This window comes from Hyperolius riggenbachi, chromosome 5 (genome assembly GCF_040937935.1).
Source record: "Hyperolius riggenbachi isolate aHypRig1 chromosome 5, aHypRig1.pri, whole genome shotgun sequence".
Taxonomy (NCBI): domain Eukaryota; kingdom Metazoa; phylum Chordata; class Amphibia; order Anura; family Hyperoliidae; genus Hyperolius; species Hyperolius riggenbachi.
In genome coordinates, this window is record NC_090650.1 from 51658607 (window position 1) to 51683787 (window position 25181).

The following is a 25181-nucleotide window of genomic DNA, read 5'->3' on the forward strand; positions in this document are numbered from 1 at the left end:
ACGTAGTAAGCGCCCCAGAGACGTGAGTGGGAGCGCGGGTGCAGCCGCAGTGACATTCGTCTAGTTAGATGAATAATTGGATGTAACCCGCTGGAGGGGGGCAGGACAATCCTTAACCACCCTGTCGTTCTATTAGAACGGCCAGGGCGGCGGCACAGCACTTTTTTTTTTTTTAAATAATGTAGCTAGCCTAGCGCTAACTACATGATAGCCACTGTGCAGCGGCATCACCCCACCCCTTCCGATCGCCTCCAGCGATCAGAGCAAACAGGAAATCCCGTTCAGAACGAGATTTCCTGTTTGGCTTCCCCCATCGCCATGGCGACAATCGGGATGACGTCATCCACGTCATGGCGTTGGAGGGAGTCCCGATCCACCCTTTGGCGCTGCCTGGCGCTAATAGGCCAGGCTGCGCACGGGGTCTCGGGGGGGAGCACCCTGTTACGCAGCAGGTAGGGTTGCATCGGCAGCGAGCGGCGGCGATCGGTATAAACACGCAGCTAGCAAAGTGCTAGCTGCGTGTTTTAAAAAAAAATTATGAAAATCGGCCCACCAGGGCTAGAGCAATCCAGCGCGGCAGTCATGGACGAGCTGAGCTCGTCCATACCGCTAAGCTAGTTAAAGGACTGGCGACGGACAAGATGTCTGCAGGGGGCCAGTAGAAACCCCAGGTAAGTGAGTTTTTTGGTTTTATAATGCGCTACAGAACCCCTTTAACGAACAGCAAGAGTTAAAAAACTTGATTGGTTATCTATGCTAAAGAGCTTCTCAAACATATTTTCGCATTTAGTCAGTTTCCTGAAAAGTAAACAGAAGCTAAAACAGGTAAGAAACAATGAGCTAAGGCTTCTAATGAGGTTGTAGTGTGGATTCTGCATAGCAGCAGTGATAGTCTGATGCAATCCTCAAAATTAACCTACAATTTATACCTTCTCATACACAGCTTCCCTTTAATTACTGTCCTATCCCTTAAACCTTTAGACTGTAAAGCCTTTTGTACAATCCTCAATAACCGCGCTAGCATACAATATAATATGATTTGGGGTATTATAATTGTGGAGCGCTTCCTACTACATACAACAAAGATAAAACCAATGGAAATAGCACTTGGTGCCACCATATGAAGGATAAAGTCCACTAGAAACAAACTGTTTTTTATGGTTCACTTTTCATCATATCTTGAGATAATTCATGACACCCGTGAGATTTCTTCCCTCGAGTGAGCACCACCACCAAACCCCTAGAAGGGGACACTCACCCTTATCAACAGACCCTCTGTGAGATTGTTTGTTACAGCAATGGCGTCCATCTAAGCACATTGGAAGTTAGAACTAAAACCCCTGATGAGACATATAGGGCTTGATTCACAAAGCGGTGCAAACTGTTTAGCACGGGAGTGCTAAACAGTTAGCACGTGAAGAGCTTTGCGCGGACTTTTGCGCGCGCAAAGTGCCGCGATTCGCGCGGTCGCGGACCTTTGCGCGAATCTCGGCACTTTGCGCGCACAAAAGTCCGCAAAAAGGTCTTGACGTGCTAACTGTTTAGCACTCCCGTGCTAAACAGTTTGCACCGCTTTGTGAATCAAGCCCATACTGTCAAAACTAGTAAGGCGTACCGGATCTAAGATGTTGCGGAAACATGGCAGTTATGGAGGAGCAGTCCTGAGTCGGCCAGGCGACTAACAATAAGGAATAGAGCCCTGAAAACCCTATGCTTATGAATCAAGGTCTTAGTATGTGAGTGGCTATTTTTAACATTGAATAAAATTGTGAATGGTTTTACGCTATGGAGGGATGCATTTTTTTTATCTTTGAGGAGTTGTGTGCTGAACCAAGTGTGAAGGTTTTCCTCATGGAGAGATTGTGACAGGAAGAGGGTGGTCTTCAATGACCCTGCAGGCTCACAATGACCCAATCTCACAGAGGGTCTGTTGATAAGGACGAGTGTCCGCTTTTCGGGGTTTGGTGGTGGTGCTCACTCGATTGAAGAAATCCCACGGGTGTCATGAATTATCTCAATATATGATGAAAAGTGAACCATAAATGACTTGTTTTTTTTCTAGTGCGCTATGTAAGGCCCTTAGGCCCGGGCTCTCTTCCCCTTTTGTCTCACAGTGCTGTGTAATGTGTATGAATACCTCCCACCCCGTGTAAAAACCTGCAGTTGATTTGTTCACTGCATCAGTGGTAATCCACCATTGTCTTGTATTAACGGCTGTATTGGTTATTTTGTATTGATATACCCTGTATGCTGTTGTACAGTACCACGGAAGATGCTGGCGCTATATTAATAACTTGTTGTTATGCTCCTTAAGGTGCATACACACCTTCATTTTAAGCCGCCTGTCGGGGATTGGAACCCGATCCTCTAGGGCGGCATTGCTGACTAGCCTGTACAGACGCGTCATATAGCTGACGATGCGTTCCTTAGCAATGTGGGGGCCGAGGGACGACGGAGTGACGCATGTGTGAAGTCACATAGTGGACGGGGAGCGGCGCAGACAATCGGCCATCACGGAGGTGAGTTGATCTGCCAGGTAGGCACCCACTGTACACACACCTGACTATTGGCTCAAACGGTCATTATCGGCTGCCAGTCAGGCGTGTCTGCACCATAACACTCTATAGTCCCCTCACTTCCTGTTAAATCAAAAGGTCACAAGGCATGCACAGGTTGTGATATGTATATATACAGTACATACAAACACGCCTACCTGGTGACCTCCATATCTATGTGCTAAAGGAACAAAGCCTGAAATGGTTTTGCTGCCACTGACAAACTGCAGGAAATCACTGGAATGAGCGACAGAGGAGTCCAGATCCAGCAGACCCTCAAGTACATCCTATAAGGGAATACAGAAACAACTATCAGTGTAAGATTATCACATAAACATTATATAGACTTATACAATGCTCTAGTAAACCAGCACAATTTTTCCCAGGTACAGATCATTCGAGTCATGCATGATTGGCTTGTCCCACCCCCTGAGACTTATGCAGTCATCATATTGGTGCAAAGGGCTGTACAGATGCTCAATTACTGTCGCTTGGAATGATCGTTAGTGATTATACCAGGTGACAGTTTGAAGACTGATTACCATTGGCTAGGCCAAATTAGTGCTGTCTTCTAACATTTACATTTTTTCACCAAGCCTCTGATTTCACTTCTGGCAAGCAGTAGTATCCAGACAATAATGACTAGGGATGGTCAGTGAGATGCAAATTGTTCTGAGTTGATGCAGGATTATGCAAACTTTGTATGCTGTTCCATTTAGGATATAGCTGTAGAGTAGATGTTTAAAAATCAAAAGTAGTCCTTGGTAAGAGTAAATGTAGAGGGTGCAGACAGGAACAAAGAACATGGATCATGCCCTAGGCAATGTAACTGTGGGTACATATAAGAATGATGTGCAGGTACTCTGCAGGGGAATGAGGAGATTCTTCCTCTATTACACATTCTTCATGCACAATCTGAACATGGATCAGGCCCTAGGCAATGTGACTGTGGGTACATGTAAGAGTGATGTGCAGGTACTCTGCAGGAGAATGAGGAGATTCTTCCTCTATTACACATCTGAACATGGATCAGGTCCTAGGCAATGTGACTGTGGGTACATGTAAGAGTGATGTGCAGGTACTCTGCAGGAGAATGAGGGGATTCCTTCTCTATTACACATTCTTCATGCACAATATGAACATGGATCAGGCCCTAGGCAATGTGACTGTGGGTACATGTAAGAGTGATGTGCAGGTACTCTGCAGGAGAATGAGGGGATTCTTTCTCTATTACACATTCTTCATGCACAATCTGAACATGGATCAGGCCCTAGGCAATGTACATGTACATGTAAGAATGATGTGCAAGTACTCTGCAGGGGAATAAGGAGATTCTTCCTCTATTACACATTCTTCATGCACAATCTGAACCAGGTTTATGGGTGTTAGAAAACACCTCTTTGTTCAATGTGCACAACAGTCTCAGTGGATTCTCAACAGCCCTGCAAGGAGTACATATGTATAGTACTACTGTAAAACTTAATTTGTAGTCACCACCAAGCCCAAATGTAATAACATATCAAAATAATTGATTTCATGAGCAAAGGGCTTTTAAAAATCATGTAGAATTGGTACAGGAGCTGACAATTGTTACATATGCTAAGTTAACACTCAAATTCACATAGGTGGAATTTGATTGGTCCATTTTCAAGATCCGTAACTTTGCATTCAGTGACAATTACTCATCAAGCTTTAGTCTTACAGCACATATATTATATATATATATATATATATATATATATATATATATATATATATATATATATATATATATATATATATATATATATATATAATTCCTGTGTACTGATCAGATATACAGTCACTATCAGATTTGTGTTCCTGATTTGAAAAACACGATGACTGCATTATTGCAGCAGCACAAGTTTTTTGATTGGTTTATTACTTCATTTTTGTGGACTAAGCACTGCTATAATTGTACATACAAGTCATGTATGACTATTATCTGAGAAATGGAAAATGTTATCATATGTCTTTATTTTAATTAAAGTTTAAATGTATTAGGAGCCAGATTCTCCAAAAGTAAGTAGCTAAAATCTGACAAAACCGACAGGTTTTGGACTAGTTCATTTCCTCATGGGGGATTCTCGGGGTTTTCTTTGCATTCAAAAGCATTCGCTGAATGGCAGTTGCTCAGTCTAACAGCCAAAATAGTGTACAAGCGAGTAGAGAGGCTGGCTGGTTCAGGAAATGCTTTTGAAAACAAAGAAAACCATGAAAATCCCTCCATGAGGAGATAGACTAGTCCAAAACCTGTTGGTTCTGTCAGCTTTTAACTGCTAACTTTTGCTTGCTATAGTGGTCATTTGACATGAGAATCACAGATGTATGCAGCTGCCACGCTGTACCTCAGAGAAAGCGACGAGTCGTGTCTCCGATGAGAACGGAGTTGGGTAGACATGAGAGAAGATAGACTCTTTCACTTTCCTTACATAATTTTCCTTGACGGGATCTACCGGCAATTGCCCTGTTTGAATTAAAATAAAAACTATTTTAAAAAAGGAGGATAAACGTAAAACAGAATTACAATGAAATAAATAAATTAATCCAGCATACAGCTTATTGTCTACAAATACGCTGAGAAATACAGTGGCTTGCAAAAGTATTCGGCCCCCTTGAAGTTTTCCACATTTTGTCATATTACCGCCACAAACATGAATCAATTTTATTGGAATTCCACATGAAAGACCAATACAAAGTGGTGTACATGTGAGAAGTGGAACGAAAATCATACATGATTCCAAACATTTTTTTTACAAATAAATAACTGCAAAGTGGGGTGTGCATAATTAGTCAGCCCCCTTTGGACTGAGTGTAGTCAGTTTCCCATAGACATTGCCTGATGAGTGCTAATGACTAAATAGAGTGCACCTGTGTGTAATCTAATGTCAGCACAAATACAGCTGCTCTGTGAATAAACCTACCAAGACAAGGCCGTCCACCTAAACTCACAAGCCGAACAAGGAGAGCGCTGATCAGAAATGCAGTCAAGAGTCCCAGGGTGACTCTGGACGAACTGCAGAGATCTACAGCTCAGGTGGGGGAATCTGTCCATAGGACAACTATTAGTCGTGCACTGCACAAAATTGGCCTTTATGGAAGAGTGGCAAGAAGAAAGCCATTGTTAACAGAAAAGCATAAGAAGTCCCGTTTGCAGTTTGCCACAAGCCATGTGGAGGACACAGAAAACATGTGGAAGAAGGTGTTCTGGTCAGATGAGACCAAAACAGAACTTTTCGGCCAAAATGCAAAACGCTATGTGTGGCGGAAAACTAACACTGCACATCACTCTGAACACACCATCCCCACTGTCAAATATGGTGGTGGCAGCATCATGCTCTGGGGGTGCTTCTCTTCAGCAGGGACAGGGAAGCTGGTCAGATATGATGGGAAGATGGATGGAGCCAAATACAGGGCAATCTTGGAAGAAAACCTCTTGGAGTCTGCAAAAGACTTGAGAGACTGTGGCAGAGGTTCACCTTCCAGCAGGACAACGACCCTAAACATAAAGCCAGGGAAACAATGGAATGGTTTAAAACAAAACATTTCCATGTGTTAGAATGGCCCAGTCGAAGTCCAGATCTAAATCCAATCGAAAATCTGTGGCAAGATCTGAAAACTGCTGTTCACAAACGCTGTCCATCTAATCCAGAGGTGCCCACACTTTTTCGGCTTGTGAGCTACTTTTAAAAATTAGCAAGTCAAAGTGATCTACCTATGTACAATTTTAGGAGCACCCTTCCATGTACAGAATGGAAAAAGTAGTGGGGTCAGGATCTACTATGAAGGCCATCGCGATCTACCGGTAGATCGCGATCTACCTAATGGGCACCCCTGATCTAATCTGACTGAGCTGGAGCTGTTTTGCACAGAAGAATGGGCAAGGATTTTAGTCTCTAGATGTGCAAAGCTGGTAGAGACATACCCTAAAAGACTGGCAGCTGTAATTGCAGCAAGAGGTGGTTCTACAAAGTATTGACTCAGGGGGCCGAATAATTACGTACACCCCACTTTGCAGTTATTTATTTGTAAAAAATGTTTGGAATCATGTATGATTTTCGTTCCACTTCTCACATGTACACCACTTTGCATTGGTCTTTCACGTGGAATTCCAATAAAATTGATTCATGTTTGTGGCAGTAATGTGACAAAATGTGGAAAACACAAGGGGGCCGAATACTTTTGCAAGCCACTGTATATGCAATTCCAGTGAGTGGTTATTTGTTAACTAACATATCCCTCTGTTGTGCCATACAACAGCCCAACTCTGAAAATGTCTCCCCCTCCCCCATTCACCCAGCTCTGCTTACATGGTGCACTGCCAGTGCGCATCAGCTCTGTTTACATGGTGCACTGCCAGTGCGCCTCAGCTCTGTTTACATGGTGCACTGCTAATGCGCCTCAGCTCTGTTTTCATGGTGCACTGCCCTTGCGCCTCAGCCTTGTTTACATGGTGCACTGCCCATGCGCCTCAGCCCTGTTTACATGGTGCACTGCCAGTGCGCCTCAGCTCTGTTTACATGGTGCACTGCCAGTGCCCATGCGCCTCAGCTCTGTTTACATGGTGCACCAAGCGTGCGCCTCAGCTCTGTTTACATGGTGCACTGCCCTTGCGCATCAGCCCTGTTTACATGGTGCACTGCCAGTGCGCCTCAGCTCTGTTTACATGGTGCACCAAGCGTGCGCCTCAGCTCTGTTTACATGGTGCACTGCCCATGAGCCTCAGCTCTGTTTACATGGTGCACTGCCTATGAGCCTCAGCTCTGTTTACATGGTGCACTGCCCTTGCGCCTCAGCCCTGTTTACATGGTGCACTGCCAGTGCGCCTCAGCTCTGTTTACATGGTGTACCAAGCGTGCGCCTCAGATCTATTTACATGGTGCACTGCCCATGCGCCTCAAGTCTGTTGACATTGAGGTTGTCATCATACATCTGTGCGCTGCTTCATTAAAGGAAAACACCAAGTGACACTGGACTGGACCCTGATAGTATGTGTAGTAACTTTAAAGTGGCCCTGTCATAGGCCACTATTGCTACTAAAAGTACAATGAATTATCTCTTCAGTTTATGTTTGCTAAAATGGTATAATGTATTTTGTTTTTCTATTTTATTTTAGAAGGGCTTTAACCACTTGACCACTATATGCTGTGTTTCCCTTATCGAGCAGAGCAATTTTCACAGTTCAGGTGCTCCTCCCATTAATTTGCCAAGAACTTTATCATTACTTATCACACATTATTTATTTTTTCCATCGCAAATTAAAGGGGAACTTCAGCCTAAACAAACATACTGTCATCAAGTTACATTAGTTATGTTAATTAGAATAGATAGGTAATATAATCTCTTACCCACCCTGTTTTAAAAGAACAGGCAAATATTTGTGATTCATGGGGGCTGCCATCTTTGTCATGGGGCAGCCATCTTTTTGGTTGAAAGGAGGTGACAGGGAGCAGGAGACACAGTTCCAACTGTCCTGTGTCCTGATAACCCCTCCCATCTGCACACGCTAGGCTTCAAATGTCAAATTCAAAATGTAAAAAAAAAAAAATGCACCAAAACTGCAGAACGAGAACAACTAAATCAGAAATCCCATCATGCTTTGCACAGCATCAGGGGAAAAATGCCCGGGCAGTTTTCTTCTATGCAGCTAAAAATGAGGCTTGTATAAGAGAAACAAAGTTCTGATGCTGTGAAACTGAAACACAAAGCCATTTCAGTGCTGCTGAGTCCATTTTTAGTCCGGAGGTTCACTTTAAGCTTTTTATACAGTGGTGTGAAAAACTATTTGCCCCCTTCCTGATTTCTTATTCTTTTGCATGTTTGTCACACTTAAATGTTTCTGCTCATCAAAAACCGTTAACTATTAGGGCCCGTTTCCACTAGGGCGAATTCGCATGCGTGGCCTGCATGCGAATTCGCATAGGCAATGAAAGTGGATGGGACTGTTTCCACTTGTCATTGTTTTCGTGCGTTTTTCTGTGCAGGATTTTTCTGCACGGTAGGGCCTGCAGAATTCGCCTGCGTGAGGAATGCAGGCGAATCGCAGTCCATGTATTTAATAGGGAAAACGCACGTGCGGTTTTAGTAATACAAATTGAGTCAGGCAGTGACATGGTTAAATTCGCATGCGAATTCGCGGCAAAAAACACACGCGGAATCGCATCCGCATGCGATTTCGCCAGCGGTGGAATCCCAGGCATTCGCACCGCACTAGTGGAAACGAGCCCTTAGTCAAAGATAACATAATTGAACACAAAATGCTGTTTTAAATGATGGTTTTTATTATTTAGTGAGGAAAAAAAACTCAAAACCTACATGGCCCTGTGTGAAAAAGTGATTGCCCCCCTTGTTAAAAAATAACTTAACTGTGGTTTATCACACCTGAGTTCAATTTCTGTAGTCACCCCCAGGCCTGATTACTGCCACACCTGTTTCAATCAAGAAATCACTTAAATAGGAGCTATCTGACACAGAGAAGTAGACCAAAATCACCTCAAAAGCTAGACATCATGCCAAGATCCAAAGAAATTCAGGAACAAATGAGAACAAAAGTACTGTAATTGAGATCTATCAGTCTGGTAAAGGTTATAAAGCCATTTCTAAAGCTTTGGGACTCCAGCGAACCACAGTGAGAGCCATTATCCACAAATGGCAAAAACATGGAACAGTGATGAACCTTCCCAGGAGTGGCTGTCCGACCAAAATTACCCCAAGAGCGTAGAGAAAACTCATCCGAGAGGCCACAAAAGACCCCAGGACAACATCTAAAGAACTGCAGGCCTCACTTGCCTCAATTAAGGTCAGTGTTCACAACTCCACCATAAGAAAGAGACTGGGCAAAAACAGCCTGCATGGCAGATTTTCAAGGCGCAAACCACTTTTAAGCAAAAAGAACATTAAGGCTCGTCTCAATTTTGCTAAAAAAACATCTTAATGATTGCCAAGACTTGTGGGAAAATACCTTGTGGACTGCCGAGACAAAAGTTGAACTTTTTGGAAGGTGCGTGTCCTGTTAAGTCTGTCGTAGAAGTAACACAGCATTTCAGCAAAAGAACATCATACCAACAGTAAAATATGGTGGTGGTAGTGTGATGGTCTGGGGTTGTTTTGCTGCTTCAGGACCTGGAAGGCTTGCTGTAATAGATGGAACCATGAATTCTACTGTCTACCGAAAAATCCTGAAGGAGAATGTCCGGCCATCTGTTCGTCAACTCAAGCTGAAGCGATCTTGGGTGCTGCAGCAGGACAATGACCCAAAAGACACCAGCAAATCCACCTCTGAATGGCTGAAGAAAAACAAAATGAAGACTTTGGAGTGGCCTAGTCAAAGCCCTGACCTGAATTCTATTGAGATGTTGTGGCATGACCTTAAAAAGGCAGTTCATGCTAGAAAACCCTCAAATAAAGCTGAATTACAACAATTCTGCAAAGATGAGTGGGCCAAAATTCCTCCAGAGCGCTGTAAAAGACTTGTTGCAAGTTATCGCAAACGCTTGATTGCAGTTATTGCTGCTAAGGGTGGCCCAACCAGTTATTAGGTTCAGGGGGCAATTTCTTTTTCACACAGGGCCATGTAGGTTTTGAGTTTTTTTTCTCACTAAATAATAAAAACCATCATTTAAAACAGCATTTTGTGTTCATTTATGTTATCTTTAACTAATGGTTAACGGTTTTTGATGAGCAGACACATTTAAGTGTGACAAACATGCAAAAGAATAAGAAATCAGGAAGTGGGCAAATAGTTTTTCACACCACTGTAGCTGATTTTTTTTTGGTAATTACTTTTATTTTCTATGCAGTTTAAAGGTACAAATAATGAAAAAAATACACTATTTCTCCCTTTTCAACCCCTATAGTTTTAAAATAATCAATGCTACTGTAGATAAAACCCACACAGTTGATTCGCCTGCTTTCCTGGTTTTCACAACATTTAAATTATGGTCCAAGTAATATGTATGGTGACATTTTATTTGTAAAAAAAAAGGTGTATTTTTTTTTTCATTTTGTGTTTTTGGTTTCCTCAGTGTATTCTATAAATAATTACAAGCCCAAAATTGCAAAAATAAGTAACTATAACATACCACCGAGTTCTGAAACATGAATGTCATCATTATCATTGTGCAGATATCCATGTCTACAGAGATGACTAACTGGCTACCCTCAGGGCTGTGGAGTCGGTCCAAAAATCCACCGACTCCGACTCCTCAGTTTAGGATTCCATCGACTCCGACTCCGACTCCACGACTCCGACTCCTCTAATTTGCATATTACAATTTTGTTGATTAAAAGTATGTAACATGAAATTTGTCTCTTAACTGCCAACGCTTAGGAATTTTACAAGACAACTGAAGTGAGAAGGATATGTAGACTACTATATTTATTCCCTTTAGACTAAAACTAGTCCTTGGTAAGAGTACTTGTAAAAGGTACAAACCGGAACAAAGAACATCTATCAGGCCCTAGGCAATGTAAGTGTGGGTACATGTAAGAATGATGTGCAGGTACTCTGCAGGGGAATGAGGAGATTCTGGGTGACAGACAACACCTCTGTGTACAATGTGCACATCATTCTCAGTGGATTCCCTGCAGCTCTGTGGGGAGTGCATATGCAGAGTATAGTACTACTGTGTAACAAAGTAAACCTGAGACAGATGAAATTAAAGTTTTATACATACCTGGGGCTTCCTCCAGCCGCCTTCAGGATAATCAGTCCCTCGTTGTCCTCCTCCACCACCTGGATCTTCTGCTATGAGTCCAGGTACTTGAGCCAGTCGGGCGTAGTGCGCATGCACACACTCCGCCGCCAGGAGCATACTACACCTGTGCAACACTATTGCGCAGGTGCAGAATGTTCCTGGCTGTGGGAGCGGCATGCGGCCGGACAGCGCTGACTGGCTGAATTACCAGGACTCATAGCAGAAGATCCGGGTGGTGGAGGACAGCGAGGGACTGATTAGCCTGAAGGGGGCTGGAGGAAGCCCCAGGTATTTATAAAACTTTACTTTTCATCCGTCTCAGGTACCCTTTAATTTGTAGTCACCAAACCAAATTTTAACAACATATTAAATTATTTGATTTCATCAGCAAAGGGAGTGCATACATTTGAATAAATCAGCATCAATGCAGAATTATTTCCATCTCATTGACAATCTGTATTAGTGACACAGCTACACATCAGGCTTTATTCTTACAGCATAGATGTTATTTAGTATATATAAGAGATTCCTGTGTACACATCATATATACAGTCACAATCAGATATGTATATCTGACCTTAAAAATACAGGGACTGCTTTATTGAAGCAGCACAAGTAACTAATTTTGATTGGTTTATTTCATTTTTGTGGACTAAGCACAGCTTTTACTATTTTTAATGACTATTATCTGAGAAATAGAACATTTTATCATATTTTCTATTTTAATTACAGTTACAAATTAATTAGGAGTCGGAGTCGGTGCATTTTTCCCGACTCCGACTCCAGGCACCCAAAATTGCCCGACTCCACGACTCCGACTCCACAGCCCTGGCTACCCTAGCAGGTAAAAAAAAACAACTAAATTTCAAGCAAGAATTACATTACCTAAAACATCTTCTACTGACACACTCCATAACTTCAAGGAAGACACTATGAGCCTCCTCTGGCAGTGGTCAGAGTTGTTTAGTGCATAATGTAGAGATCCTAGTTCACTTTTCTTGGGGTTTACAATGAGATCAGGTGCCCAAGCCAGACAGAATGCCCTAGACAAGGTCCAAAGACAAACCACAGCAACATCTCTGCTCTGCAACATGCTGGGGTGTGTCCATGTATCCAGCAGAGGATATCCTCACCAGTCTATCAGGAGGAAGGCTATGGCTGAGTCACACTGATTCACAGCGTACACTTATTTCTCTTCATAAATCATTGTTCTCTCTGAAATAAAGCAAACGCAAGGAAGAACAGTTCAATACATAGATTTTAATTTATAGAAAAGGGGGGGGGGGGGATAGAGATAAAGCAAACACAAAGAAAAAGAGTTCAATATATTGGTCTCCATCCAATTCACTTTTCCTCCTAACTGTTCTCCTAGGAGATGATTTTTCATCTTCCGTTTAAAGGAAAATGAAGGTGAAAATAGCAGGGTTGTGGAGTCGGTCCAAAAATCCACCGACTTCGACTCCTCAGTTTAGGATTCCACCGACTCCTCGACTCCGACTTCTCTAATTTGCATATTACAATTTTGTTCATTAATAACCAGCCGGGCGGTATGGACGAGCCCAGCTCGTCCATCACCGCCGGAGGCTGCCGCTCAGGCCCTGCTGGGCCGATTTTCATCAAATAAAGAGCAGCACACGCAGCCGGCACTTTGCCAGCCGCGTGTGCTGCCCGATCGCCGCCGCTCTGCGGCGATCCGCCGCGAGCAGCGGCGAAAGAGGGTCCCCCCAGCCGCCTGAGCCCAGCGTAGCCGGAACAAAAAGTTCCGGCCAGCGCTAAGGGCTGGATCGGAGGCGGCTGACGTCAGGACGTCGGCTGACGTCCATGACGTCACTCCGCTCGTCGCTATGGCGACGATGTAAGCAAAACAAGGAAGGCCGCTCATTGCGGCCTTCCTTGTTTATTCTGGGCGCCGGAGGCGATAGGAAGAACGCCTCCGGAGCGCCCTCTAGTGGGCTTTCATGCAGCCAACTTTCAGTTGGCTGCATGAAATAGTTTTTTTTTTATTTAAAAAAAACCCTCCCGCAGCCGCCCTGGCGATCTTAATAGAACGCCAGGGTGGTTAACAGTATGTAACGTGAAATTCGTCTCTTAACTGCCAACGCTTAGGAATTTTACAAGACAACTGAAGTGAGAAGGATATGTAGACTACTATATTTATTCCCTTTGGACTAAAACTAGTCCTTGGTAAGAGTACTTGTAAAAGGTACAACCGGAACAAAGAACATCTATCAGGCCCTAGGCAATGTAAGTGTGGGTACATGTAAGAAGGTTGTGCAGGTACTCTGCAGGGGAATGAGGACATTCTTCCTCTATTACACATTCTTCATGCACAATCTGAACAAGGTTTATGGGTGATAGACAACACCTCTGTGTTCAATGTGCACAACATTCTCAGTGGATTCCCTGCAGCTCTGTGGGGAGAGCATATGTAGAGTATAGTACTACTGTGTAACAAAGTAAACCTGAGACAGATGAAATTAAAGTTTTATACATACCTGGGGCTTCCTCCAGCCCCCTTCAGGCTAATCAGTCCCTCGCTGTCCTCCTCCGCCATTTGGATCTTCTGCTATGAGCCCAGGTACTTGAGCCAGTCTGGCATAGTGCGCATGCACACATTCCGCCGCTGGGAGCGTACTACACCTGCGCAGCACTATTGCGCAGGTGCAGAACGCTCCTGGCTGTGGAAGCGGCACGTAGCCAGACTGCTCTGACTGGCTGAATTACCTGGACTCATAGCAGAAGATCCAGGTGGTGGAGGAGGACAGCGAGGGACTGATTAGCCTGAAGGGATTTGGAAGAAGCCCCAGGTATGTATAAAACTTTTCTTTTCATCCGTCTCAGGTACCCTTTAATTTGTAATCACCAAACCAAATTTTAACAACATATCAAATTATTTGATTTCATGAGCAAAGAGAGTGCATACATTTGCATAAACCAGCATCAATGCAGAATTATTTCCATCTCATTGACCATCTCTATTAGTGACACGGCTACACATCAGGCTTTTACTTACAGCATAGATATTTCGTATATATGTTACGGCCAGAACCCGAAGTGTGGCCACTTCTAGTTCTGGCCGGCCACTTCGGGTTCTGGCCGGCCAATGCGCGAAGTGGCCGCAGCGCTGCGGCCAATGTGAGAAATGTTTTGTTGACGCCGTCTCGCCGCGGCCAAATTGATGATGCTTAATTGTAATGAAATGTAGCCGGCGGCAATGTCATAGATGAAGCCGCCGGCTTTCGCGCACTGCCTCTCCCCGATCCACCCTCCCTCCTCTCCCCGCCTCCCATTACAATACATAGCAGCCGGGCGGGGACATGCAGCCGGAGAGTCGTTCGTCGCGGCAGGGGAATCCTGCCGTTCCTGCAGAGCGGGGTGCTGGCAGAAGCGATGTCTGCAGCCTCCCCCGCTCTGCTGCCCCTGCTGCGACGAACGACTCTCCGGCTGCATGTCCCCGCCCGGCTGCTACGTATTGTAATGGGAGGCGGCGGCGAGAGGAGGGAGGGGGGGATCGGGGAGAGGCAGTGCGCGAAAGCCGGCGGCTTCATCTATTCTATGACATTGCCGCCGGCTACATTTCATTAAAATTAAGCAAGTTTGTCATCAATTTGGCCGGGCGAGACGGCTGTAAACATTCCATTTCTCACATTGGCCGCAGCGCTGCGGCCACTTCGCATATTGGCCGGCCAGAACCCGAAGTGGCCGGCCAGAACTAGAAGTGGCCACACTTCGGGTTCTGGCCGTAACATATATAAGAGATTCCTGTGTACACATCATATATACTGTACAGTCACAATCAGATGTGTATATCTGACTTTAAAAATACGGGGACTGCTTTATTGAAGCAGCACAAGTAACTAATTTTGATTGGTTTATTACATTTTTGTGGACTAACCACATCTATTACTATAAAATATATATATACATTTTTTATGATGACTATTATCTGAGAAATAGAACATTTTATTATATTTTCTATTTTAATTACAGTTACAAATTCATTAGGAGTCGGAACATTTTTTCCCGACTCCGACTCCAGGCACCCAAAAATTGCTCCGACTCCACGACTCCGACTCCACAGCCCTGGAAAATAGACTGATTACATAAACAATTGTATCTATCCTCCTTCTCCTAAAAATGACAGCTTTATTTTATATTTAAATCTACATTTTTTACTTTTTGCTGTTTCATTGTCTCTGCTCAATGACACATTATTTGAAGCATGCCAGAGCTAAAATCGATGACCTATTGACCCTATTTTTCTATTTCCTGCTCTCAGATGCCATTTTCTGCCAGGAAAGTGTTTTATGATGTAATTCCTTATCAGTTAGAGTTACACCATAGTCTGACCCAATCCCAACCACATCCTGCCCAGGTCCCGACTGAACAGGAACTGTCACTTGCATTCCTGATGTTTAACTCTTTCAGGCAGAGAAAGAAAAAAGGAACGCAGCCTAGTTATTTGTGTGCTTGGCACTGTACATACATAGTTACATAGTTACATAGTTATTTTGGTTGAAAAAAGACATACGTCCATCGAGTTCAACCAGTATAAAGTACAACACCAGCCTGCTCCCTCACATATCCCTGTTGATCCAGAGGAAGGCGAAAAAACCCTTACAAGGCATGGTCCAATTAGCCCCAAAAGGGAAAAACTCCTTCCCGACTCCAGATGGCAATCAGATAAAATCCCTGGATCAACATCATTAGGCATTACCTAATACACTGTACATTGTATGTCACATGTCATATCGGCATTCCTTTAAAAAACAACTGAAGTTAGAAGAATGTGGAAGCTGCCATATGTATTTCCTTTTAAACAAACAATTACTGTACCTATCTGCCCTGCTGATTTATTTAGCTTCCGTAGTGTCTGAAAAACACTGGAAACAGACATGAAGCTGATCTGACAAACACTGGTTCACACGACAGCTGGGGCCCCAGACCCTCTCAGTGGCCGGGGCCCCCAAACCACCATGCGATACCTAGAGGGAAGTGCGGGTGGGCCCTGAAACTCTTACCACCAGGGAATTCACCCCCCACTGCCTCTATACTGAATGTTGACTGCAGCACACACAATTGCTCACTCCCAGCTCTAGCAATTGTCTACCTTTATCTGGTCAGCAGGCGCCTGTCAGCCAATCAGTTGCAATGTTATACACCCGTTGCCTGCTGTACCAAATCTAGCAGGAATTGCATAAATTAGGCAGCATTCAGGCGGGAGGCTTCAGTTGGAAGTAATCGTAGATTATGTCACAAGCAGGACCGCCCCATGCAGGCATCCCTCCCACAGGGGTCCCTCCCTAACCACTCACCTGTCAGGTTCCAGGGACCAATCGCACTTCCCTCTAGGTATCACAAGGTGGTTTGTGGGAAAGTGTCCGGGCCCCCCAGCTGTCGTATGAACCATTGTTTGTGGTATTAAATAATTTTTGCAGCTTCCAGGATGCGGGTGACAGGTGAGTGGTTAGGGAGGGATGCCTGCACGGGGCGATCCTGCTAGCGACATAACCTATGATTACGTCCAACCGAAGTCTCCCACCTGAATGCTGCCTAATTTATGCAATTCCTGCTAGATTTGGTATGGCAGGCAACGGGTGTATAACTGTGCACCTGATTGGCTGACAGGTGCCTGCTGACCAGATAAAGGTAGGGAATTGCTAGAGCTAAGTTATGAAGCTAATCTGCTGCGTGCTTGTTCAGGGTCTGTGGCTAAAAGTATTAGAGACAGAAGATTATCAGGGTAGCCAGGCAACTGGTATTGCTTAAAAATAAATAAATATGGCAGCCTCTATATCCCTCTCACTTCAGTGGTGCTTTAAAGGAAAGGTCCAAGCAAAAAAAAAAAATGAGTTTCACTTACTTGGGGCTTCTACCAGCCCCATGCAGCCATCCTGTGCCCTCGTAGTCACTCACTGCTGCTCCAGTCCCCCGCTGGCAGCTTTCTGACCTCGGAGGTCAGGGCCGAATTGCGTACATTTTTACGCATTCCCGCTAGTGCAGGAACATTAACGCATACATTTTTACGCGTTAGTGGTGCAACGCGTACATTTTTGTTCCTGCACTAGCTGGAATGCGTAAAAATGTATGCAATGTGGCCCTGACCTCCGAGGTCAGAAAGCTGCCAGCGGGGGACTGGAGCAGCAGTGAGTGACTACGAGGGCACAGGATGGCTACATGGGGCTGGTAGAAGCCCCAGGTAAGTAAAACTCATTTTTTTTTTTTTGCTTGAACCTTCCCTTTAAATAACTTGTCAGCAGACTCTAATTGAAAAAGTACCAAAAAGTAGGTTAAAAAGCACTTTCAAAATTATTTATTGCTTGCTGGTGGCTTAAAGGTAGCTGAAGGAGAAAAACAAGTTATACAAACCTGGGGCTTCCTCCAGCCCCATACGCGCTGATCGATCCCACGCCGCCATCCAGCGCTGCCCGCAACTACGAGGATGGGCTCTCGTCGCTGACGTCATCGGAGCCGGGCTACGCAGGACAAGTGCGCCCTCTACGTATCTCTCCATACACTCCTGCAGAGATACGCAAAGAGCGCACCTCTGCTACGCTTAGACTGGCTCCGACTGACGGATCAGCGCGGAGCCGGTTCTCATAGCTGCAGGCAGCGCTGGATGGCGGCGTGGGATTGATCAGCGCGTATGGGGCTGGAAGAAGCCCCAGGTATGTATAACTTATTTTTATCCTTCAGCTATGGTTCCCTTTAACGTGCATTTTATTGATAATTGTGAATATTCACCTAGGAGAAAACTTCCATTGCATCAGGTCAATTATCTCTATATTTAAAGAGAACCTGAACTGAAAATAAAAAATCAAAATAACCATACACAGGTCATACTTACCTCCCATGTAGTCTACTACTCAATCTCTTTCTCCTCTCCTGCGTCCCATTTGTCCACTGTGATCAACGGAATTCTCCATCCTCCATTTTAAAAAAAGCCATTACCCCATAACAGCTTCCTGGTCAGTGCACTGTGAAACTGTAAGATCACCCACTTAAGCTATAGGGAAACATGGATATTACCTTGCACATTCAGTTGTGACTGACAGCTGCTGATATATAACTGACAGTGACTGGTATATTTCAGTTCTGACACAATATTGTCAGAACTGGAAGGGATGGTGAGCTTCTGAGAGGAACTGACGGTGAGGTTAGTATGTAATATTCATTTGCAGCTACGTCATGTGTTTATTTTAAATAATTTTCCTCGCTTCAGGTTCCCTTTAAGCAAACCTGGACCAAACATTTCTCCAGTGGAGCCCATTGTTGATGAGTTATTTATACCTAAAAAGAATTGTTTTAACAGTGTGAAGTGGGGCTGTTTAATAAAGGCTGTCTGTTACTATGGGGGGGGGGGGGGGGGGGGGAGGGATGATATGCGGCAGGTGAGGTGGGGGAGAACAATGTGTTTGGGGGTCATTCGGGCGTGGGACGCCACTAAACTTCTGCCATGCCGGATCTTTAGGTGACATCAGGAGGTTCCCTGATGCACACGCTAGATTCTCAACAAAGGCGGTCTTTTTCAGCCACCCCTGGCAAGTTTAATCTAGTCTGTATGTAGTTTTAGGGCTCATTCACACTATGAGCGTTTCTGTTTTTTTTAAGCGCTGCCTATTTTAGAAATCGCCCTAAAAGAGCTTGTGCAATGTTTTCCTATTAGAGTGTTCACATGTAAACGTTTCGATTTCTTCGAAATCGCAAACGCGCTACATGTACCATTTTCTGAGTGCTTTGACTCAATTGAAGGTATAGGCAAATTGCAAAGCGCTTGAAAAAGTGCTTTCTGTAGTGATTTCCCCAGCACTTTTATGAATAAATACATTGTATTTATTCATTTCTGGGTCACAGAGGTCAGGAAGTGAAAAAAACGAATCACTCAGAAAAAGTGCTTAGAAAAGCGCTTTTCTAAGCACAAAGTGCAGGGAAAAGCGCTTAAAAAGTTTAATAAATCATTCAGCGCTTGCGATAGCGCTGGCGATTTATAATGTGAACAAGGCCTTAGTGCTCATATATAAACACTAGAGAAGAGCATGAATTACAACTTGTGGGCACATTTTTGCTTCACTAGATGCAAAATTCACCGGTACTGAGCCAAAATTTTGCAAAGCACTATTTAGATGACACATGAATAAGGGCTTTTTCGTACGGGCAGCTGAAGACAGTGAATTCCCCGCATATCAACTGCCAGGGGTGAGCCTGGGGTGCCTAGCACCTGGGTGCAAGATTTTCTCTGGCGCCTATAGGAGTGGTTAAATTAACCGCGCCCAACCACATAACCACACCCATGTCCTGCCTAATCACACCCACACCTTCCACCTCTTTACGCATGCATGCGATACCCCATTCTTAACCCCTCTTCCATGGGCTTGCTCCTGGCTGGCTTTGGCTGCCTGCGAGTCTGCTAGTCTCTGGACTGACTCAGGCTGAGAGGCTCTGCGAGTGCGACGCAGTCACACACTGCGTATTTATGGCTGCCGGCGGCCACCCTACGCTCGCTCGCTGTCGTCGGCTCCTCCCCCTGCCAAGCCCAATCGTGAGGTGGACTGCCTGTATCTTTCCCGTTGCACCGCGCAGCCTGCCAGTGTTGCCAACCTTTCACGTTATTTTTTACTGACAAATACCTAAAAATTTACTGACAAAAGTTTATTTTTACTGACAAAATTTCCCCACTAAATGCACGTAATGAGAGACAGCGTTTCACCAGTAAATGCTCGTAATGAGAGACAGCTTTTCCCCAGTAAATGCACATAATGAGAGACAGCTTTTCCCCAGTAAATGCACATAATAAGAGACAGCTTTTCACCAGTAAATGCACATAATATGAGACAGCTTTTCACCAGTAAATGCACATAAGAGACCGTTTTTTTCACCAGTAAATGGACATAACAAGAGACAGGTTTTCACCAGTAAATGCACATAATAAGAGACAGCTTTTCACCAGTAAATGCACATAATAAGAGACAGCTTTTCACAAGTAAATGCACATAACAAGAGACCGCTTTTCACCAGTAAATGCACATAATAAGAGATAGCTTTTCACCAGTAAATGCACATAAGAGACCGTTTTTTTCACCAGTAAATGCACATAACAAGAAACAGCTTTTCACCAGTAAATGCACATAATAAGAGACCGCTTTTCACCAGTAAATGCACATAATAAGAGACCGCTTTTCACCAGTAAATGCACATAACAAGAGACCGCCTTTCACCAGTAAATGCACATAACAAGAGACCGCTTTTCACCAGCAAATGCACATAATAAGAGACAGCTTTTCACCAGCAAATGCACATAATGACAAACAGCCAGTGTCCCCAGTATATGTAGCCAGGGATATAGGTGCCCAGTATATGTAGCCAGAGGTATATTTCCCCAGTATATGTAGCCAGGGATATATGTGCCCAGTATATGTACCCAGTATATGTATGCAGGGGTATATGTCCCAGTATATGTAGCCAGGGGATATATGTCCCAGTATATGTAGTCATGGGGTATATGTCCCAGTATATGTAGCCAGGGGGTATATGTCCCAGTATATGTAGCCAGGGGGTATATGTCCCAGTATATGTAGCCATGGGGTATATGTCCCAGTATATGTAGCCAGGGGGTATATATGTCCCAGTATATGTAGCCAGGGGGTATATGTCCCCAGTATATGTAGCCAGGGGGTATATGTCCCCAGTATATGTAGCCAGGCGGTATATGTCCCCAGTATATGTAGCCAGGGGGTATATGTCCCCAGCATATGTAGCCAGGGGGTATATGTCCCCAGTATATGTAGCCAGGGGGTATATGTCCCCAGTATATGTAGCCAGGGGGTATATGTCCCCAGTATATGTAGACAGGGGGTATATGTCCCCTGTATATGTAGCCAGGGGGTATATGTCCCCAGTATATGTAGCCAGGGGGTATATGTCCCCAGTATATGTAGCCAGGCGGTATATGTCCCCAGTATATGTAGCCAGGGGGTATATGTCCCCAGCATATGTAGCCAGGGGGTATATGTCCCCAGTATATGTAGCCAGGGGGTATATGTCCCCAGTATATGTAGCCAGGGGGTATATGTCCCCAGTATATGTAGACAGGGGGTATATGTCCCCTGTATATGTAGCCAGGGGGTATATGTCCCCAGTATATGTAGCCAGGGGGTATATGTCCCCAGTATATGTAGCCAGGGGGTATATGTCCCCAGTATATGTAGCCAAGGGGTATATGTCCCCAGTATATGTAGCCAGGGGGTATATGTCCCCAGTATATGTAGCCAGGGGGTATATGTCCCCAGTATATGTAGCCAGGGTGTATATGTCCCCAGTATATGTATCCAGGGGGTATATGTCCCCAGTATATGTAGCCAGGGGGTATATATCCCCAGTATATGTAGCCAGGGGGTATATGTCCCCAGTATATGTGGCCAGGGGGTATATGTCCCCAGTATATGTAGACAGGTATAGGGACCACGTTTAGGTAGTGAGTGACAGCAACCCCCTTTAGTTAGTGAGTGACAGCGACCCCCTTTAGTTAGTGAGTGACAGGAGCCAGCCAGCCCGCCCTCCCTCCCTCTCTCTAGTCGCCGCTGCCGCTCCCCCCTCACCTGCAGCATCAGTCAGACTTTAGGATCTGCGGGCGACCCGACCAGAGCGGGCGCCGGACGCACCAGCTCTATATGCGGAAGTGATGTCACTTCCGCATATCAGTGCGGCGTGCTAGGTCCTAGCGCCCGCACTATTGGTCGCCGCCTGATCGAGGTCTGACGCGGCGTCGCAACCCGGCGGCTAGAGTGAGGGAGGGAGAGGCGGCCAGAGGGGGTGAGCAGCGCCTGTAGGAGACAGGCGCCTGGGTGCAATGCACATGCAGCACCCGCCCAGGCTCGGCCCTGTCAACTGCTCTCTTGCACCAGCTGGGCGCTTGTTAGCTCTCCGTACCGGTGATAGATAGGCAGCCACACCCCATGGAGTCACACCTGAGCTCTGCCACAGCCGTGCTCAAACGTGACATGTCCCAGTTCTCTACCACCAGGTAATACCACCTACCTGTACATGCAATGGTGTTACAACTGCTGCTATTCGGCTGCATTTACCATAAACCAGTGATCTGCAAACATCGCTCTCCAGCTGTTAAAGTGGACTCAAACCAAACATTTAGTTGCACCACTCTAACACATACAAAGATAAATAAACACTCCTTCAAGCCTATGAGAATGTCAGTGCATGCTTTTCACCCTTCTCTTTTCATAACTAGGATTATACAGGTGGCAGCCATTACTTCTGAGCTTAGTAGGAAGTTTTAGATGATGGGTGTGTTTGTCATCAGCTGCCCTCCCTCACAGGGGCGTCGTCTATGTAAAATCTCACACAAGCTGAGATCACCTCCCCTGTGACATCATCAGTAGCAGCCTGTGTTTTGCTTTTGTTTTTTATCTCCTCCACCAGTCTGCCGGATTCTGTCCCGGCAAAATGAAAGGAGGCGAGGGGTTCCTCCAATAAATGTAAAATATTTTATATTTGTCATAATGCAGCTGAAAAAAGGCTGCTATTTATTATTATAAGTTAGAAAATAGATTTTATTTATGAAATCTTGTTTTTTTTAATTTGGGTCCACTTTAAGGAATTAAGAGTCCCACAATGCATTTGCCTTTATGAAACATGACTGTGGCTGTCAGACTCCTGCAATGCACTGTGGGACTTGTAGTTCCTTAACAGCTGGAGAGCCAAGTTTGCAGATCACTGCCATAAACTGTACCCAAATGGTGCTCTGGGCAGTAGAGGGGATGCTTTACTGCTCAGCAAGCATCCTGAAATGTGCCCCAGTGTAAACTGGCCCTATGACAAGTGCCATAGCTCCCAACTGTGTCTCTTTTGGAGGGACAGTCCATCTTTTGGGAGCCCTGTCCCTCTTTCCTCCACATTTGTCCCTATTTCAGGGCTTTGTCCCTGTATATAAATATGTATATTTCTCTGCAAAAAAATGTGTTTGATTGACTCTAAATGTTATTCCCATCCTTTAAATTGATAAATTACTAATTTTAAAATGTTAATATGAAGGAAAATAATACAATACAATAACATTTCTAGGTACTTTTCCGTTAGCCGGGCGCATCCACTAGGTGGCGATAAAACTCCACCAGAATTACATCTTTCCCTACTATCCATAGCAGCCTGGAGGGGGAATAGTAATTATCGCCACCTAGTGGATGCGTCTGGCTAACGGAAAAGTACCCATTTCTATAGCGCTTTTCTCCCATAGGACTCAAAATAACCAGGATAGAAAGGACCAGTGTGATTTGAATTATAAAACATATTTTTCTTATTAAATCTTTATGGTATGTGTGCCTAGGGGGGTGGTAGGGGCATGGCTTAAGTTTCCCTCTTTCTCATCTAAACAATTAGGGGAGGTATGCAAGTGCTTCCATGGGTGTTATCGGGCTCCTAAAGCAGGAACTGCACAGTTCACAACTTTATGATCCATGTACTACTAAAATGTAAATATTTTTAGGACAGGATCCCACTTTACATAAAATTGTCCCTGTTAGCTGTGAGCAGAGTTTGCCCCCTGCTAATAACTGTAGCCATAGCTCCCAACTGTCCCTCTTTTGGAGGGACAATCCCTCTTTGGCAGCCATGTCCCTCTTTCAGGACTCTGTCCTTCTTTCTATGTAAATATATATATTTCTCTACTAACAAACGTGTTTGATAAACTTTATTCCCATCCTTTAAATTTAAATATTACTAATTTTAAAAAGTTACTATGAAGGAAAATGAACCAGGATAGAAAGGACCATTGTGGTCTGAATTGTAAAAGAACATTTTTCTTATGAAATGTTTATGGTTTGCGTGACTAGGGGCGTGATCAGGGGTGTGGCTTAAGTGTCCCTCTTTCTCATCTAAAAAAAATTGGGAGGTATGACTGTAGCACATAATACACTGGCATGGCAAGTTGAGATGTACTTACCAGTGCTGCATTGCTCTGACATTTGGAGTGCAGTCAGTCAAGCTAAGCTAACATCTCATAGTTCTCAAACCAGTGTCCATCCCATTATGTGTGAAGTTAGTGCCAGTGCCACTATAACATCTATTAGACGTACATGGGGCGCATTTCTTGCTTTATCAAAGGCTTGCCATGCAGGAGTCAGCACTGGCTAGTGGCTATAAAGAGATGAGATGACTGTAATCAGGAAACGGATTTGCCCTCATCAAAGATGGCCGCCCAGCCTTCTATACTGGTGCTTCCGGTTTTCAGCACTCACATCCCGTTCCGGGGCAGAGTCACAGGGCGTGGCGTAGAGGTCAGCCGGTGCCCGGCGGTGGAGGAGCGGAATGAGCATGGTGTGGGGCTGGGGATGGAGGCTGCGCTGCTGCGGACATCACGGCGCCGCCCTGGCCAGTGTGCGGGGCCTGCAGAGCGGAGGCCGGGGAGTGGGCGGAGCCTCTACAGGCAAGGTGAGGGCACGAGGAAGGTCACATGGGTCATGCTGCTGTCTGCAGGGGAGATGAGGACATGAGTCTGACCTATGCTGCGCCCATTTCCATCACTGCTGGTATCATGGGGGGGCCAGCCTCACCCAATGCTACAGAGATTCATTCATTGTACACAGATCTGTCATTGGGTGACAGCTGCAGGACTCAGCCAGTACTGCCTACATACCCCTCTCTCATGGCATTATATAGGAGGATAGGAGGACCAGCCTCACCCAGTACTGCCTACATACCCCTCTCTCATGGCTTTATATAGAGGGGGGCAGCCTCACCCAGTACTGCCTACATACCCCTCTCTCATGGCATTATAATAGGAGGACCTGCCTCACCCAGTACTGCCTACATACCCCTCTCTCATGGCATTATATAGGAGGACCAGCCTCACCTAGTACTAGCTACATACCCCTCTCTCATGGCATTATATAGGAGGACC

General features: G+C 44.9%; 2 protein-coding genes across 6 annotated transcripts in view; one reads left to right on the forward strand and one right to left on the reverse strand.

The window, feature by feature from the left end:
* LOC137518190 (protein adenylyltransferase SelO-like) overlaps window positions 1–24646 on the reverse strand; it is a 67529-nt gene extending 42883 nt beyond the window's left edge. The window contains exons 1-4 of one of the 3 annotated variants that reach the window (XM_068235664.1): window positions 24358–24646; window positions 12158–12487; window positions 4925–5043; window positions 2714–2842 (exon numbers count right to left, since the gene is read on the reverse strand). In XM_068235664.1, coding sequence (XP_068091765.1) covers window positions 2714–2842; window positions 4925–5043; window positions 12158–12365 — 456 coding nt within the window. In that variant the 5' untranslated portion in view covers window positions 12366–12487; window positions 24358–24646. Of the gene's footprint in view, window positions 1–2713; window positions 2843–4924; window positions 5044–12157; window positions 12488–24224 lie in introns of all 3 variants that reach the window. The other 2 variants (XM_068235663.1, XM_068235665.1) reach the window with 2 other exon arrangements.
* Window positions 24516–25181, forward strand: part of PDSS1 (decaprenyl diphosphate synthase subunit 1) — a 41914-nt gene continuing 41248 nt past the window's right edge. For 2 of the 3 annotated variants that reach the window (XM_068235667.1, XM_068235668.1), the window contains exon 1: window positions 24516–24712. In XM_068235667.1, coding sequence (XP_068091768.1) covers window positions 24590–24712 — 123 coding nt within the window. In that variant the 5' untranslated portion in view covers window positions 24516–24589. Of the gene's footprint in view, window positions 24713–24748; window positions 24811–25181 lie in introns of those variants that run through there. The other variant, XM_068235669.1, reaches the window with a different exon arrangement.